Consider the following 13,258-nt stretch of genomic DNA (forward strand, 5'->3'; position numbering starts at 1 on the left):
GAGTGAATGTCGACATTCTAGGAATCAGCAAACTAAAATGGACTGGAATGAGGGAATTTAACTCATATGACCATTATATCTACTACTGTGGGCAGGACTCCCTTAGACGAAAAGGAGTAGCCATCGTAGTCAACAAAAGAGTCCAAAATGCAGTACTTGGATGCAATCTCAAAAACAACAGAATGATCTCTGTTCATTTCCAAGGCAAACCATTCAATATCACAGTAATCCAAGTCTATGCTCCAACCACTAATGCCAAAGAAGCTGAAGTTGAATGGTTCTATGAAGACCAACAAGACCTTTTAGAACTAGCACCCAAAAAAGATGTCCTTTTCATTATAGGGGACTGGAATGCAAAAGTAGGAAGTCAAGAAACACCTGGAGTAACAGGCAAATTTGGCTTTGGAGTACACAATGAATCAGGGCAAAGGCTAATAGAGTTTTGCCAAGAGAACGCACTGGTCATAGCAAACACCCTCTTCCAACAACACAAGAGAAGACTCTACACATAAATATCACCAGATGGTCAACACCGAAATCAGATTGATTATATTCTTTGCAGCCAAAGATGGAGAAACTCTATACAGTCAGCAAAAACAAGACCAGGAGCGGACTGTGGCTCAGATCATAAATTCCTTGTTGCCAAATTCAGACTTAAATTGAATAAAGTGGGGAAAACCACTAGACCATTCAGGTATGACCTAAATCAAACTCCTTATGATTATACAGTGGAAATGAGGAATAGATTTAAGGGACTAGATCTGATAGAGTGCCTGATGAACTATGGATGGAGGTTCGTGACATTGTACAGGAGACAGGGATCAAGACCATCCCCATGGAAAAGAAATGCAAAAAGGCAAAATGGCTTTCTGAGGACACCTTACAAATAGCAGTGAAATGAAGAGAAGTGAAAAGCAAAGGAGAAAAAGATATACCCATTTGAATGCAGAGTTCCAAAGAATAGCAAGGAGAGATAAGAAAGCCTTTCTCAGTGATCAATGCAAAGAAACAGAGGAAAACAATAGAATGGGAAAGACTAGAGATCTCTTCAGGAAAATAAGACATACCAAGGGAATATTTCATGCGAAGATGGGCTCAATAAAGGAGAGAAATGGTAGGGACCTGATAGAAGCAGAAGATATTAAGAAGAGGTGGCAAGAATACACAGAAGAACTGTACAGAAAAGATCATGACCCAGTTAATCACGATGGTGTATTCACTCACCTAGTGCGAGATCCTGGAATGTGAAGTCAAGTGGGCCTTAGGAAGCATCACTATGAACAAAGGTAGAGGAGGTGATGGAATCCCAGTTGAGCTATTTCAAACCTTAAAAGATGATGCTGTAAAAGTGCTGCACTCAATATGTCAACAATTTTGGAAAACTCAGCAGTGGCCACAGGACTGGAAAAGGTCAGTTTTCATTCCAATCCCAAAGAAAGGAAATGCCAAAGAATGTTCAAACTATCGCTCGATTGCACTCATCTCACATACTAGTAAAGTAATGCTGAAAATTCTCCAAGCCACGCTTCAGCAATACGTGAATCGTGAACTTCAAAAAAGGCAGAGGAACCAGAGATCAAATTGCCAACATCGATTGGATCATCAAGAAAGCAAGAGAGTTCAAGAAAAACATCTGTTTCTGCTTCATTGACTATGCCAAAGCCTTTGACTCTGTAGATCACAATAAACTGTGGAAAATTCTGAAAGAGATGGGAATACCAGACCACCTGACCTGCCTCTTGAGAAACCTGTATGCAGGTCAGGAAGCAACAGTTAGAACTGGACATGGAACTACAGACTGGTTCCAGATAGGAAAAGGAGTACATCAAGGCTGTATATTGTCACCCTGCTTATTTAACTTATATGCAGAATACATCATGAGAAACACTGGGCTGGAAGAAGCACAAGCTTGAATAAAGATTGCCGGAAGAAATATCAATAACCTCAGATACGCAGATGCCACCACCCTTATGGCAGAAAGTGAAGAACTAAAGAGCCTCTTGATGAAAGTGAAAGAGGAGAGTGAAAAAGTTGGCTTAAAGCGCAACATTCGGAAAACTAAGATCATGGCATCCAGTCCCATCTCTTCATGGCAAATAGATGGGGAAATAGTGGAAACAGTGTCCGACTTTATTTTTCTGGGCTCCAAAACCACTGTGGATGGTGACTGCAGCCATGAAATTAAAAGACGTTTACTCCTTGGAAGGAAAGTTATGACTAACTAGACAACATATTAAACAACAGAGACATTACTTTGCCGACAAAGCTCCCGCTAGTCAAGGCTATGGTTTTCCCTGTGGTCATGTATGGATGTGAGAGTTGGACTGTGAAGAAAGCTGAGTGCCGAAGAATTGATGCTTTTGAACTGTGGTGTTGGAGAAGACTCTTGAGAGTCCCTTGGACTGATGTTGAAGCTGAATCTCCAATACTTTGGCCACCTAATGCAAAGAGCTGACTCACTGGAAAAGACCCTGATGCTGGGAAAGATTGAGGGCAGGAGGAGAAGGGGACAACAGAGGATGAGATGGTTGGATGGCATCACCAACTCAATAGACATGAGTTTGGGTAGGCTCCAGGAGTTGGTGATGGACAGGAAGGCCTGGCATGCTGCAGTCCATGGGGTGGCAAAGAGTCGGACATGACTGAGCGACTGAACTGAACTGAGGTGAAATTCTGGTGCAGAATGGGTCAAAGGAGTCAAAAGATGCAGATTTCCAGTTGTAAAATGAAAAAGGGTTGAATGCAGATGTACAGCATGGTGACTATAGTTAATAACCCTGTATTGCATATTTTAAAGTGGCTAGGAAAATCAATCTTGAAATTTATTAGCATGGGAATTTTGTAACTGAGTGCTGCTGTTAACTGGACTTCCTGTGGAAATCATTTTGCTGTATATACAAATATTGTATCAGTACATTGTATACATGAAACTAATATGATGTTATGTCAATTATACCTCAATTAAAAATAGAAGGTAGAAGTTATCTGTATATACTTGTTTCTTTATCAGACAGCCTTATTGAAGATACATTCCTCTGGGCTCCAAAAGAATGTTTCTTCATTTGTGTATTACTATAGTGGATAAATAGATGGGGAAACAGTGGAAACAGTGTCAGACTTTGTTTTTTGGGGGGCTCCAAAATCACTGCAGATGGTGACTGCAGCCATGAAATTAAAAGATGCTTACTCCTTGGAAGGAAAATTATGACCAACCTAGATAGCATATTCAAAAGCAGAGACATTTGCCAACAAAGGTCCATCTAGTCAAGGCTGTGGTTTTTCCTGTGGTCATGTATGGATGTGAGAGTTGGACTGTGAAGAAGGCTGAGCACCGAAGAATTGATGCTTTTGAACTGTGGTGTTGGAGAAGACTCTTGAGAGTCCCTTGGACTGCAAGGAGATCCAACCAGTCCATTCTGAAGGAGATCAGCCCTGGGATTTCTTTGGAAGGAATGATGCTAAAGCTGAAACTCCAGTCCTTTGGCCACCTCATGCGAAGAGTTGACTCATTGGAAAAGACTCTGATGCTGGGAGGGATCGGGGGCAGGAGGAGAAGGGGACTACAGAGGATGAGTTGGCTGGATGGCATCACTGACTCGATGGACGTGAGTCTGGGTGAACTCTGGCAGTTGGTGATGGACAGGGAGGCCTGGCGTGCTGCGATTCATGGGGTCGCAAAGAGTTGGACATGACTGAGCGACTGAACTGAACTGAATAGTGGATAAATTTGGTGAATGTTTCCAGACTATTTCTTAATAAGCAAATGAGAAAGCCAATTTATATCGTTACATACTTCTTGTATTCCCTTATGTTCTGTTTTCCTTTGTGCACTTTTTAGGGCTTCCTTTGATTTATCTCACTTTCAGCCATCTAGTTCAGTTCAGTTCAGTCGCTCAGTCATGTCTGACTCTTTGCAACCACATGAATCTCAGCACGCCAGGCCTCCCTGTCCATCACCATCTCCCGGAGTTCACTCAGACTACATCCATCGAGTCGGTGATGCTATCCAGACATCTCATCCTCTGTGGTCCCCTTTTCCTCCTGCCCCCAATCCCTCTCAGCATCAGAGTCTTTTCCAGCGAGTCAACTCTTCGCATGAGGTAGCCAAAGTACTAGAGTTTCAGCTTTAGCATCATTCCTTCCAAAGCCATCTAAGCCAAATAATTTTTACAAGAATCATATTCATTTTTTCTCATGACCCATGTATCTGATTCAAATTTAATCATACTCCCTCCTGGCTTGTATAGCCTCAGGATGAGATTACATCTGGTTGTTTACAGGTCATAACCCTAAGCACTTTTGAACTGTGTTATATTGATATTTTGAAACGTGTTTCTAGAATCCAGCCAACAAAGATCCTGATATTATTATTGACAGAAGTATCAGGCTTTGGAAATCTTTGGGGAGAGGTTGAATTCAACACACAAGACTTGGTGTGTGTAAGACTCTTTGCCAAGTGTTCTCAGATTCATCTCAGTAACAAATTATAGCAACAATGTAGAGAAAGGTCTGGAACTCTGTAAACGTAAGGAAAGAAACTCATGCACCAAGATCATAAAGTTTTTGGAAAATTTTTTTTTCCTTTCTCTCCCAACCCCAGTCAAAGGAACAGGAAGACAGAAGGTGTTAAATAAGTCAAGTGTTTTTGTTTAAAAAAAAAAAATTGATCCCTTTATTTGGCTTTTTCTTAGCTAAGCTACTGCAATATTTTTTAAAAGGAGTTTGTTGTTTTTCTGTAGGTACAAGCCAATTATGATGTGGCACGCTATGAAAATATGTTCTCTGTGCTCTGGGTTCTGGAGCAACTTCTTCAAAAGGAAAACAAAGAAGACAACTCTTCAAAAACGGGGCATGAGGATCAAGAAATCAAGAAATTTCTTCAGAAGCATGACGAAACTGTTTTCAAACTCTCTGATGCATTTCCTTTATTTACTTTTTATTTGTGGAGACTGGGCATTCTCTTGAACTCAGTAGAAATAGGAACTGTTGAAAATGACTCACTACCTTAGCAGTTTACCAAATAAACAGAAGCATACTAAAGTTGAATATATGAAGATCTTGTGCTTAAATGTTTTCAAGAATATTTTTAAATGAGCATTTTATATGGATCCCTAAAGACAATCATTAATTTAATTTAATAATCCTAAACTGTGTATAAAAAGATTATGAGTCATATTTCTTTACTAAAATCAGCCAGTTTCAGTTGAGAATGCCCCCCCGCCCCCAGCTTAGTCCTCCGGAACTGTGTATTGCAATACATTTACTCAATGCAATCTAGCTCTGTTATTCTCTAAAATGGACCGTTAATTGTCTTTCTTATTAAAAAATTGCATTTTAAAAGATTTTCAAAAAGGCAACCCACTCCAGTGTTCTTGCCTGAAGAATCCCAGGGACGGGGGAGCCTGGTGGGCTGCCATCTATGGGGTCACACAGAGTCAGACACGACTGAAGTGACTTAGCAGCTTAGCAGGTGCTAAAAGGTAACAGAAGATGTCTTATGTTTTGTTACTTTAGCAACAGAGCATTTAAAATAAGTGATTATAAATAAGACTGTTTTCAACTTTTTTTCTTAGTTTCACTCATTTTCTATTGTCTTAGATGGGGTTCATGCAGAAACAGAAAAGTTGTTAGCATTTGTAAAGCTAATGGCCTTTAATTTCATATAATCAACATATTTGTCAAGTCCTTTTGAAAATATTAGTCATTTAAAATGTTCCATTTGTTTTTCAACAAATGTTTGTTTTGATTCTGTTGATTATATAAAATATTCCTGTTACTGTTAAAATGTAGTTATTATATGTAATTAAGTCATTAAGTCATTTTCACAAATTCCAACATCAGTCTAGAAATATACTTTATATTTATTAAAAGTATATTTATACTTATTTAAAGTATTGGTTGGATTTCTCAGTTACACACTTTCATTGACATTAAGTCAGTTATTAAAATTATAACCAACTAACTTAATTAGCATACATTATATACTTTCATGTAGTGCAATTTAGCAAATACAGCAAATACAAATTTGCTTTATTGATTATATGTAATATTGTTTCATAAGTTAATTACTTTTCCTGAATGTCATTGGTATTTTACAAAATCATTATTATTACCTGATACATATTTGTGGAGTTATTTCTATCTTTCTACAAAAAATAAAACCTTTTTTTTTTGTAATACTGAAACAAAATCTTATCAGTCAACTTTATTATATAACAAAGAACCACTAAGTCTTAATGGTATACAGCAATAAATGTTGCTTTCTCAGATGTCTGTGGGTCACGTGGGGGTCAGTTCGTCTGTGCCTGCTGAAAACTCTGTGCCGTCAGCAGATCCCACCGGGTTAGACTCTGTGTTGTATACAGGGCTTTATTTTCGTCCACATGTGCTTATTCTGCGTCCCATGTGGAAGGAGAGAGAAGCAACTGCTCAGGAAGATCTGCTATGGCAGTGGCAGGCAGGCGAGAGGAAAAGGGCTAGGCCCACATGTATGGACCGGGTACATCAAAGGGTCAAGCCCGGAGGAAAAGGACAGACAAGTACCCTCTACCTTGAGTAGGAAGATTTGCAAAGTTACATGGCAGTGGGCACTGGATCCACGAGAAAGTGGAGAATTAAGGCAAATAATTTGTTCCACCTCACATACTAGTTGAACGTAAGAGGGGTATTTTAGATCCTAAATTAGAAGGAATTTATTTTAGTGTTGAATTCCTGGGAACAACTCTGAAGATCTGTATAAATCCCATGACATCAGCCCATCCTCTTTCTTCCGTAATAATTAGAAGAGGTTGGTAAATACATAAGCAACAGCAGTGGCCCTTTGCCCACTGCAGTCAGCCAACATGATTGTTACAGGCAAGAACCAAAATCTGACTCCCTGTTGAGATGTTTCTCTTACTTTAACCTTTGCTTCCTTTTGCTTTTGTTCAGTAAAAGGATACTATGTGTACATAATGGCCTGCCTCAATGAACCCTGCCCTTCTATCTGAATATTAAACCAAAGTACCTTTGTTTCAGGAAACATTCTGACCCTGCCCACTTGTGGATGGCTATAGGAGGGAAGAAATTAACACATCCATTCCCTCTCTGAGGCTGGCCATTCTGGGAAACATCCTGACCCTGTCCACTTGTGGATGGCTATAGGAGGGAAGAAATTAACATATCCATTCTCTCTCTGAGTCTGGCCATTCCAGGAGATATTTCCAAGACTTGGACATGACTGAGTGACTAACACTTTTCACTTTTATGTAAACACAACTTCAGTCATTTCTACAATACTTAATCCTTCATTATCCTGTGTTCCCATCTGTAATACTGTTAATTGTGCAGTATATTTATTATTGAGGTCTAAATCTCTTGCTAGTGAAAAGAGGATCAAATGAGACACATATCTGTTTCAATAAAATGGTAAAAAAAAAAAAAAAAAGAATAAATGCATGATGTAAGCTAGAATTAACAGTATTTAGGAATGTTGTAGCAATGAAGACTTGGCAGTCACCTTTGGCCAGCAATGAAATTGGATGTAGGATAGGATGGGAAATAAAGAGGACAGAGAAGACTACTAAAAATGGAGGGAATCATAAAAGTGTTAAGTGTTACACTCATATAGTATTTATTATATACAAAATACATATATTTATAATAAACAGATACACTGATCTAAGCATTTTATGTATACTTACTCATTTGATTCTCCCAACAACCCTATGTGAGAGGTAATGTTATTCTCTCCATTTTAGAGATGAGGAACTCAGACAAACCAGGAAGGAACCACTTGGGTTTTGCCCCCAGGAATTTTGTCTTTGCAGGCCACTCTCCTTAACAGCTGTCCTGGCAATTCATGAAACTCACAAATACCTTTCTAATTGTCATTAAAGTTTGATAAGCCTTCTAGGATGGTGGTTCATTGTTAGCTTATTTTGGATTCTTAAACCTGTACTGAGCAGCTGTCCTTCTCTGGATTAACATTTTACTATCGTCAAAGACTCCGTAGATGTGTTATAGAACATCTTTCAAGAAGAATGTTCTAAAAAACTGCAAATCTCTCTCTAAAGACAGAGTAGGTGGACCATCAGCATGCTGTGCTCAGCTCAGTGCGGAGAGAAAACACATCCGATTGTTTTGTTCTTGGACCTATAAAGAGATGGAGTTCTTTCACAAGTTACTGTACTTTTTAATCATGTTTGTTGCCGTCCTATAAATAAGGGCAGTATATTCCTAAAGAGGCAAACAAAAAAGCCTTTCACATTTCCAGATTTTTGTGTATATTTGCAGATCTTTTAAAATATTGACAGCTGTGATTTGTGAAAATGTGGTTTCATTTATTCAACAACTATTAGGCACCAACTTTGTGAAAATGAATTACTTAAAAAATAAGCATACTAAATTGTATCTTTTATCATACTTATAAAACAAATTTCTTTTAACAGTATAATAACCCAACAACATCAGTAGTTTGGTGAAGGAGATTATTAGGGATGATATTTACCTAATACTGAAAAATAGATAGGATTTTTATTATTTTTGAAAGTCAATTCATTATTTTAAAATTATTTATAGTATTGGACAACACTAACTTTATCTGGCCAATAAATGGGCTACTCTTTTAAAAATTGTCTAAATACTATAGAATATGATTGATACATAGGAAATAACCTTGGTCTCTTGTCTTTCATTTAATATAAATGTGCCCTACGTTGTTTTAAGAGTCAACTACTAATAGGAAGCAAGACTTGGAAAAAAAAATTAGTCTAACATTAAAGACATCAAAATTGATTTTATAATGATACATGTTCTGAATTTGTAATATTTTGTTTTGATATTTTAATCTAATTTATGTTGTAGCTATTTAACCAGTGGTGAACTTCTGATGTATTTTAATCCATAGTTGTATTCCGTGTGTGTGTCACACACACGCATGCTCAGTCATATCCTATTTTTTAGGACCCAAGGATTACACTCTGCCAGGTTCTTCTTGTCCATGGAATTTTCTAGGAAAGACTACTAGAGTGGGTTATCATTTCCCTCTCATAGCGAATCCATTTTAGCATCAAGATTTACATAGATAACACTAACCTGAGTTATCTCCAGCATAAAGCAGTGGTTCTCAAATGTGGGCCCCAGGCCAGCAGCATCACCAACACTTGAAAACCTATTAGGAATACAAGTTCTAGGCCCCACACCAGACTTGCTTTAGGAACAGAAAGGCTAGGGGGAAGCCCCAAATTTGTAAAAACAGGAGGGCTTGTTACATACAAAATCATTCAGAAAGTAGAAATTCAGTCATCCCAAATTACTGAATTTTTAAACTTCCCTAGTGAGTGCCTTAAAATTCCAAAGGAGGATTTGGGAAAACTAAATTATTCATGATTTACTTAAAATGAGTAGCAGTTTTATAAACATCAACCTGAATAGCACTTTAAAAATGAACATCTTTACACTTAGCTTTTAGTTCCTTTACTAAAATAATTACTGTCTGTTGGTGGTATTTTAAAAAAATTATATAATCTGAGTTTAAGAGATATAAACTAATAGCTTTCTGTATTAGTCTTAGTATGGAGTAAGAAGCAGGCAGAGATGCAGACAGGATGTTACTTGTAAGATGAGATATTAAGCATCCCAAATAGTATCAGAATATTTCTTTTATTCCAGGAGATCTGTTTTTATACATACAATAAGCCTAACTTAGTTATATGGTTCTGTTTCTCAACCCTGGAGTTGAAATTCTATCTTCTTTCACTCCTTCTGGAATATGGTGAGTTATAAATAAATAATTGGTAAACAATGGCCTGTTCTCAACTGTTGTGCTTAATTTATTTTCACCACTTTTTTCAGTCTTTATCAAGTTACCGTAATCTCCAGAGTGACCCAAGGACAGCACCCCTGATGTGATGAGGGAACAGAACCGTCACTGCTTTTAGCTTTAACAACTTGCTAAGACATTTTCATGAATGATCAATCGTTTCAGGAACACTCGAAACACCAGCACGGAAGAGGATATATTTGTTCTCTCTCTTTTAGACTCACACTCGACTTCAACATTCCTTCTGTAAAAAGAGATCCATACCTCTCGAAACTGTCTCTCATTTGATAAAACATACTTCATCGTCCTTAAGCGTTGAAAGCTAACTTGTATTGAGGACAGAGTGCAGTTTCTAGAGGACTCCAGAGCCAAGTCACTGTCCTGGGAGAGTAACCATGGTCCATTAACACGTGTGGTTTGTCCGTTTCCACAGTGGCACATGACCAAGAAGTTAGCTTGCCATAGCTGAGTAGGCATCTCATCAAGAAACTTGACAAAGTCTACAAAAGAGCTCCAGAGACTAGACAGAGAAAATACAAGAATTCTGATTATACCAAAAAGAAAAAAGCTAGAAGTAATTATAGAAATGTGAGAATGTCTCCAGCTCCAAATGAAAGTATTGATATTATTTCCATGTGAAAAGTTAAAAATAATTTCTGAGGCTAGTATGAGCTTGGCTTATGACCTACTTTCCTTTTAAATCTAGTCTCTTTCACACGTAACATCTAACCCGTGTGCCTTTGCACCATCATTTATTAAGTCTGGTCATAATACTCAGCATTTAGTATGGTGTGTGCTAGACACTTCACTCAGTTCTTGACCTTTATTATTTTGCTTAATCCTTCTAACAACCTTATGAGATAAGTATTATCATGCCCAGTTGGATGAGGAAGCAAGCATAGAGCATGTAAGTAATTAGCTCATGGTCACAAGGCTGGAAACAAAAATCAGAGCCAAGATACAAAGAGGCAATGAACAACTGAGTCAAGAGTCTGCACTCAAAATAGAGACACAGATGTGGAGAACAAACGTGGACATCAAGGAGGGGAATGGGGTTGAAGTGAATTGGGAGGTGGAAATTGACATATATACGGCTGCTGCTGCTAAGTCGCTTCAGTCGTGTCCGACTCCGTGCGACCTCATAGACAACAGCCCACTTGGCTCCCCTGTCCCTGGGATTCTCCAGGCAAGAACACTGGAGTGGGTTGCCATTTCCTTCTCCAATGCGTGAAAGTGAAGACGCTCAGTCGTATCCGACTCTTAGTGACCCCATGGACTGCAGCCTACCAGGTTCCTCCGTCCATAGGATTTTCCAGGCAAGAGTACTGAAGTGGGTTGCCACTGCCTTCTCCGACATATACACTACAATGTATAAAATAGATAACTAATGAGAACCTACTGAGAACTCTAGTCAGTGTTCTGTGGTGACCTAAATGGGAAGGAAATCCGAAAAAAGAGGGATATATGTGCATGTATAACTGATTCGCTTTGCTATGCAGCAGAAACTAACACAACGTTGTAAAGCAACTAAACCTAATTTAAAAAAAAAACACACAAAAAACAGCACTCTGAGCACTTAGCTACTTGTAGCTGCCACATCCTAACTATGCAAAAGTGAAAACTTAAGTGTTCAGAATAAAGTTACTCTGACAGTAAAACTCCAGTGTATACTTTTTTTTTAGAAATTCATTTTAGACACACCTACTCTTGCCTGCAAAATCCCACGGACGGAGGAACCTGGTGGGCTGCAGCCATGGGGTCGCAAAGAGTCGGACACAACTGAGCGACTTCGCTTTCACTTTACACTTTCATATGCATTGGAGAAGGAAATGGCAACCCACTCCAGTGTTCTTGCCTGGAGAATCCCAGGGACGGGGGAGCCTGGTGGGCTGCCGTCTATGGGGTCACACAGAGTCGGACACGACTGAAGTGACTTAGCAGCAGCAGCAGCAGCACATGTTTGTGACAATTACAGTGGTGGGAAATTTACACTCCATTAAGTAAAATGGGGATAATTGAAATAGCCCTTTGTATTTGGAAGAATAAAAGAACTTCAGTAAGACCTCAGAGATATCCAATTGGTGACATTTATGTAAATGAAATTGGAAAAGGGAATGGCAATCCACTCCAGTATTCTTGCCTAGAAAATTCCGTGGACAGGAGCTGGTGGGCTTCAATCCGTGGGGTCGCAAAGAGTTGGACACAACTGAGCACACAATATATTTAAATGAAATAGATAAAAGTACTTTTCTGTGATGTTTTGTAAGCCAGTGTGAATAAGATTTTCTGAGGATAAAGGAAGTTAAATCTTTCAAAGTGTAAGGATCAAGATCAGACAACCGTATATGGATTACAGTTAATTCCTAAGTCTTAGACAGGGAAGGCATAATACATGTGAAGCACAGTCTCTCTATACTGGCTCTACAATCATGTTTTCCTGTTTTAAGTATAGAAAAATGTCTCTATTTCATGTTTGCAATTTGTGGATATGATCCAGTTGACATTTCTAAACTATCTTATGAGGTAGAAAGAAACTGTCTTTATACCTCGTTACATCACGGGAAAAAGACATAAAAAATAATTTAAAGCACGTCAGTGGCATGTTCCCCCCACAAGTTTAGGCAGCTCTTGTTGACTCATTTTTCTTTGATCTGGGAAGAGAGATGTAAGGACCTTGACTGGCCCTCAGCCCTGTCAATCAGCTCGCACTGCATCAGGTTTCATCTGAGAGCTTTTCTGTTTTTCACAGGTGAGACAGCAATGGGAAGGCAGAAGAGAAGGCACTGCAGATTCACAGATGAGAGGGGGAGGTGGGCTGTGGGGTAGATGGAAAGACAGAGAACAGAGGGGCCATCGATGGCCCAGCCATCTCATAACTCGGGACAAGTTATTTAAAACTCTGAATTTCTCTCTGTAACGTAGAGCATCTGTGTTTCAGTTTTACAAGGGAGAGAACGAAGAGTATCTGTATTTCTGCTCAGGAAACGTGTTTCTTCTGAATGTTTGCATAAATGATTAGACTAAAATTATTCAGTGTAATACTCCTTATTAATAAATGTGACTGCCTAGCAGCAGAAGTTTTGTCTCTTTCCTGTCTTCATGGAGGTCTTCCTATGATACGTACTTTTACACCAGTAACGAAGTCTAATACATGGAGTTAAAAGATAAGGCCTGGCTCTATCTTTTCATATAAATGAAAACACCATTTCTTCATTGTTAACTTTTTTTAAAGGACAATCTCACCATAGGATTGTTTGTGTGAATGAAATGAAATAACGTCTGTGAAAAGTACTTTGTGAACAGTAAAGTTAAAATACTAGCCCTAAGAAGCAGATGAGCTAAGACATATATAGTTTATAATGCACCAGGCCCTTTATATATATTTGCTCATTAAAGCCTCATAGCAACCATCTAAAACAGGTCAATACTATTACTTCTATTAGCCCCATTTTACAA

The 13,258-nt window shown here is 38.6% G+C and overlaps 1 protein-coding gene across 3 annotated transcripts in view; it reads left to right on the top strand.

The window, feature by feature from the left end:
* Positions 1–7,403, top strand: part of MEI4 (meiotic double-stranded break formation protein 4) — a 258,866-nt gene extending 251,463 nt beyond the window's left edge. For 2 of the 3 annotated variants that reach the window (XM_024996921.2, XM_059890067.1), the window contains one exon: positions 4,740–7,403. In XM_024996921.2, coding sequence (XP_024852689.1) covers positions 4,740–5,009 — 270 coding nt within the window. In that variant the 3' untranslated portion in view covers positions 5,010–7,403. The remainder of the gene's footprint in view (positions 1–4,739) is intronic. The other variant, XM_015472775.3, reaches the window with a different exon arrangement.
* Positions 7,404–13,258: the final 5,855 nt, after the last annotated feature.

The sequence above is a fragment of the Bos taurus genome, chromosome 9 (assembly GCF_002263795.3).
Source record: "Bos taurus isolate L1 Dominette 01449 registration number 42190680 breed Hereford chromosome 9, ARS-UCD2.0, whole genome shotgun sequence".
In the NCBI taxonomy this organism is placed as follows: Eukaryota; Metazoa; Chordata; class Mammalia; order Artiodactyla; family Bovidae; genus Bos; species Bos taurus.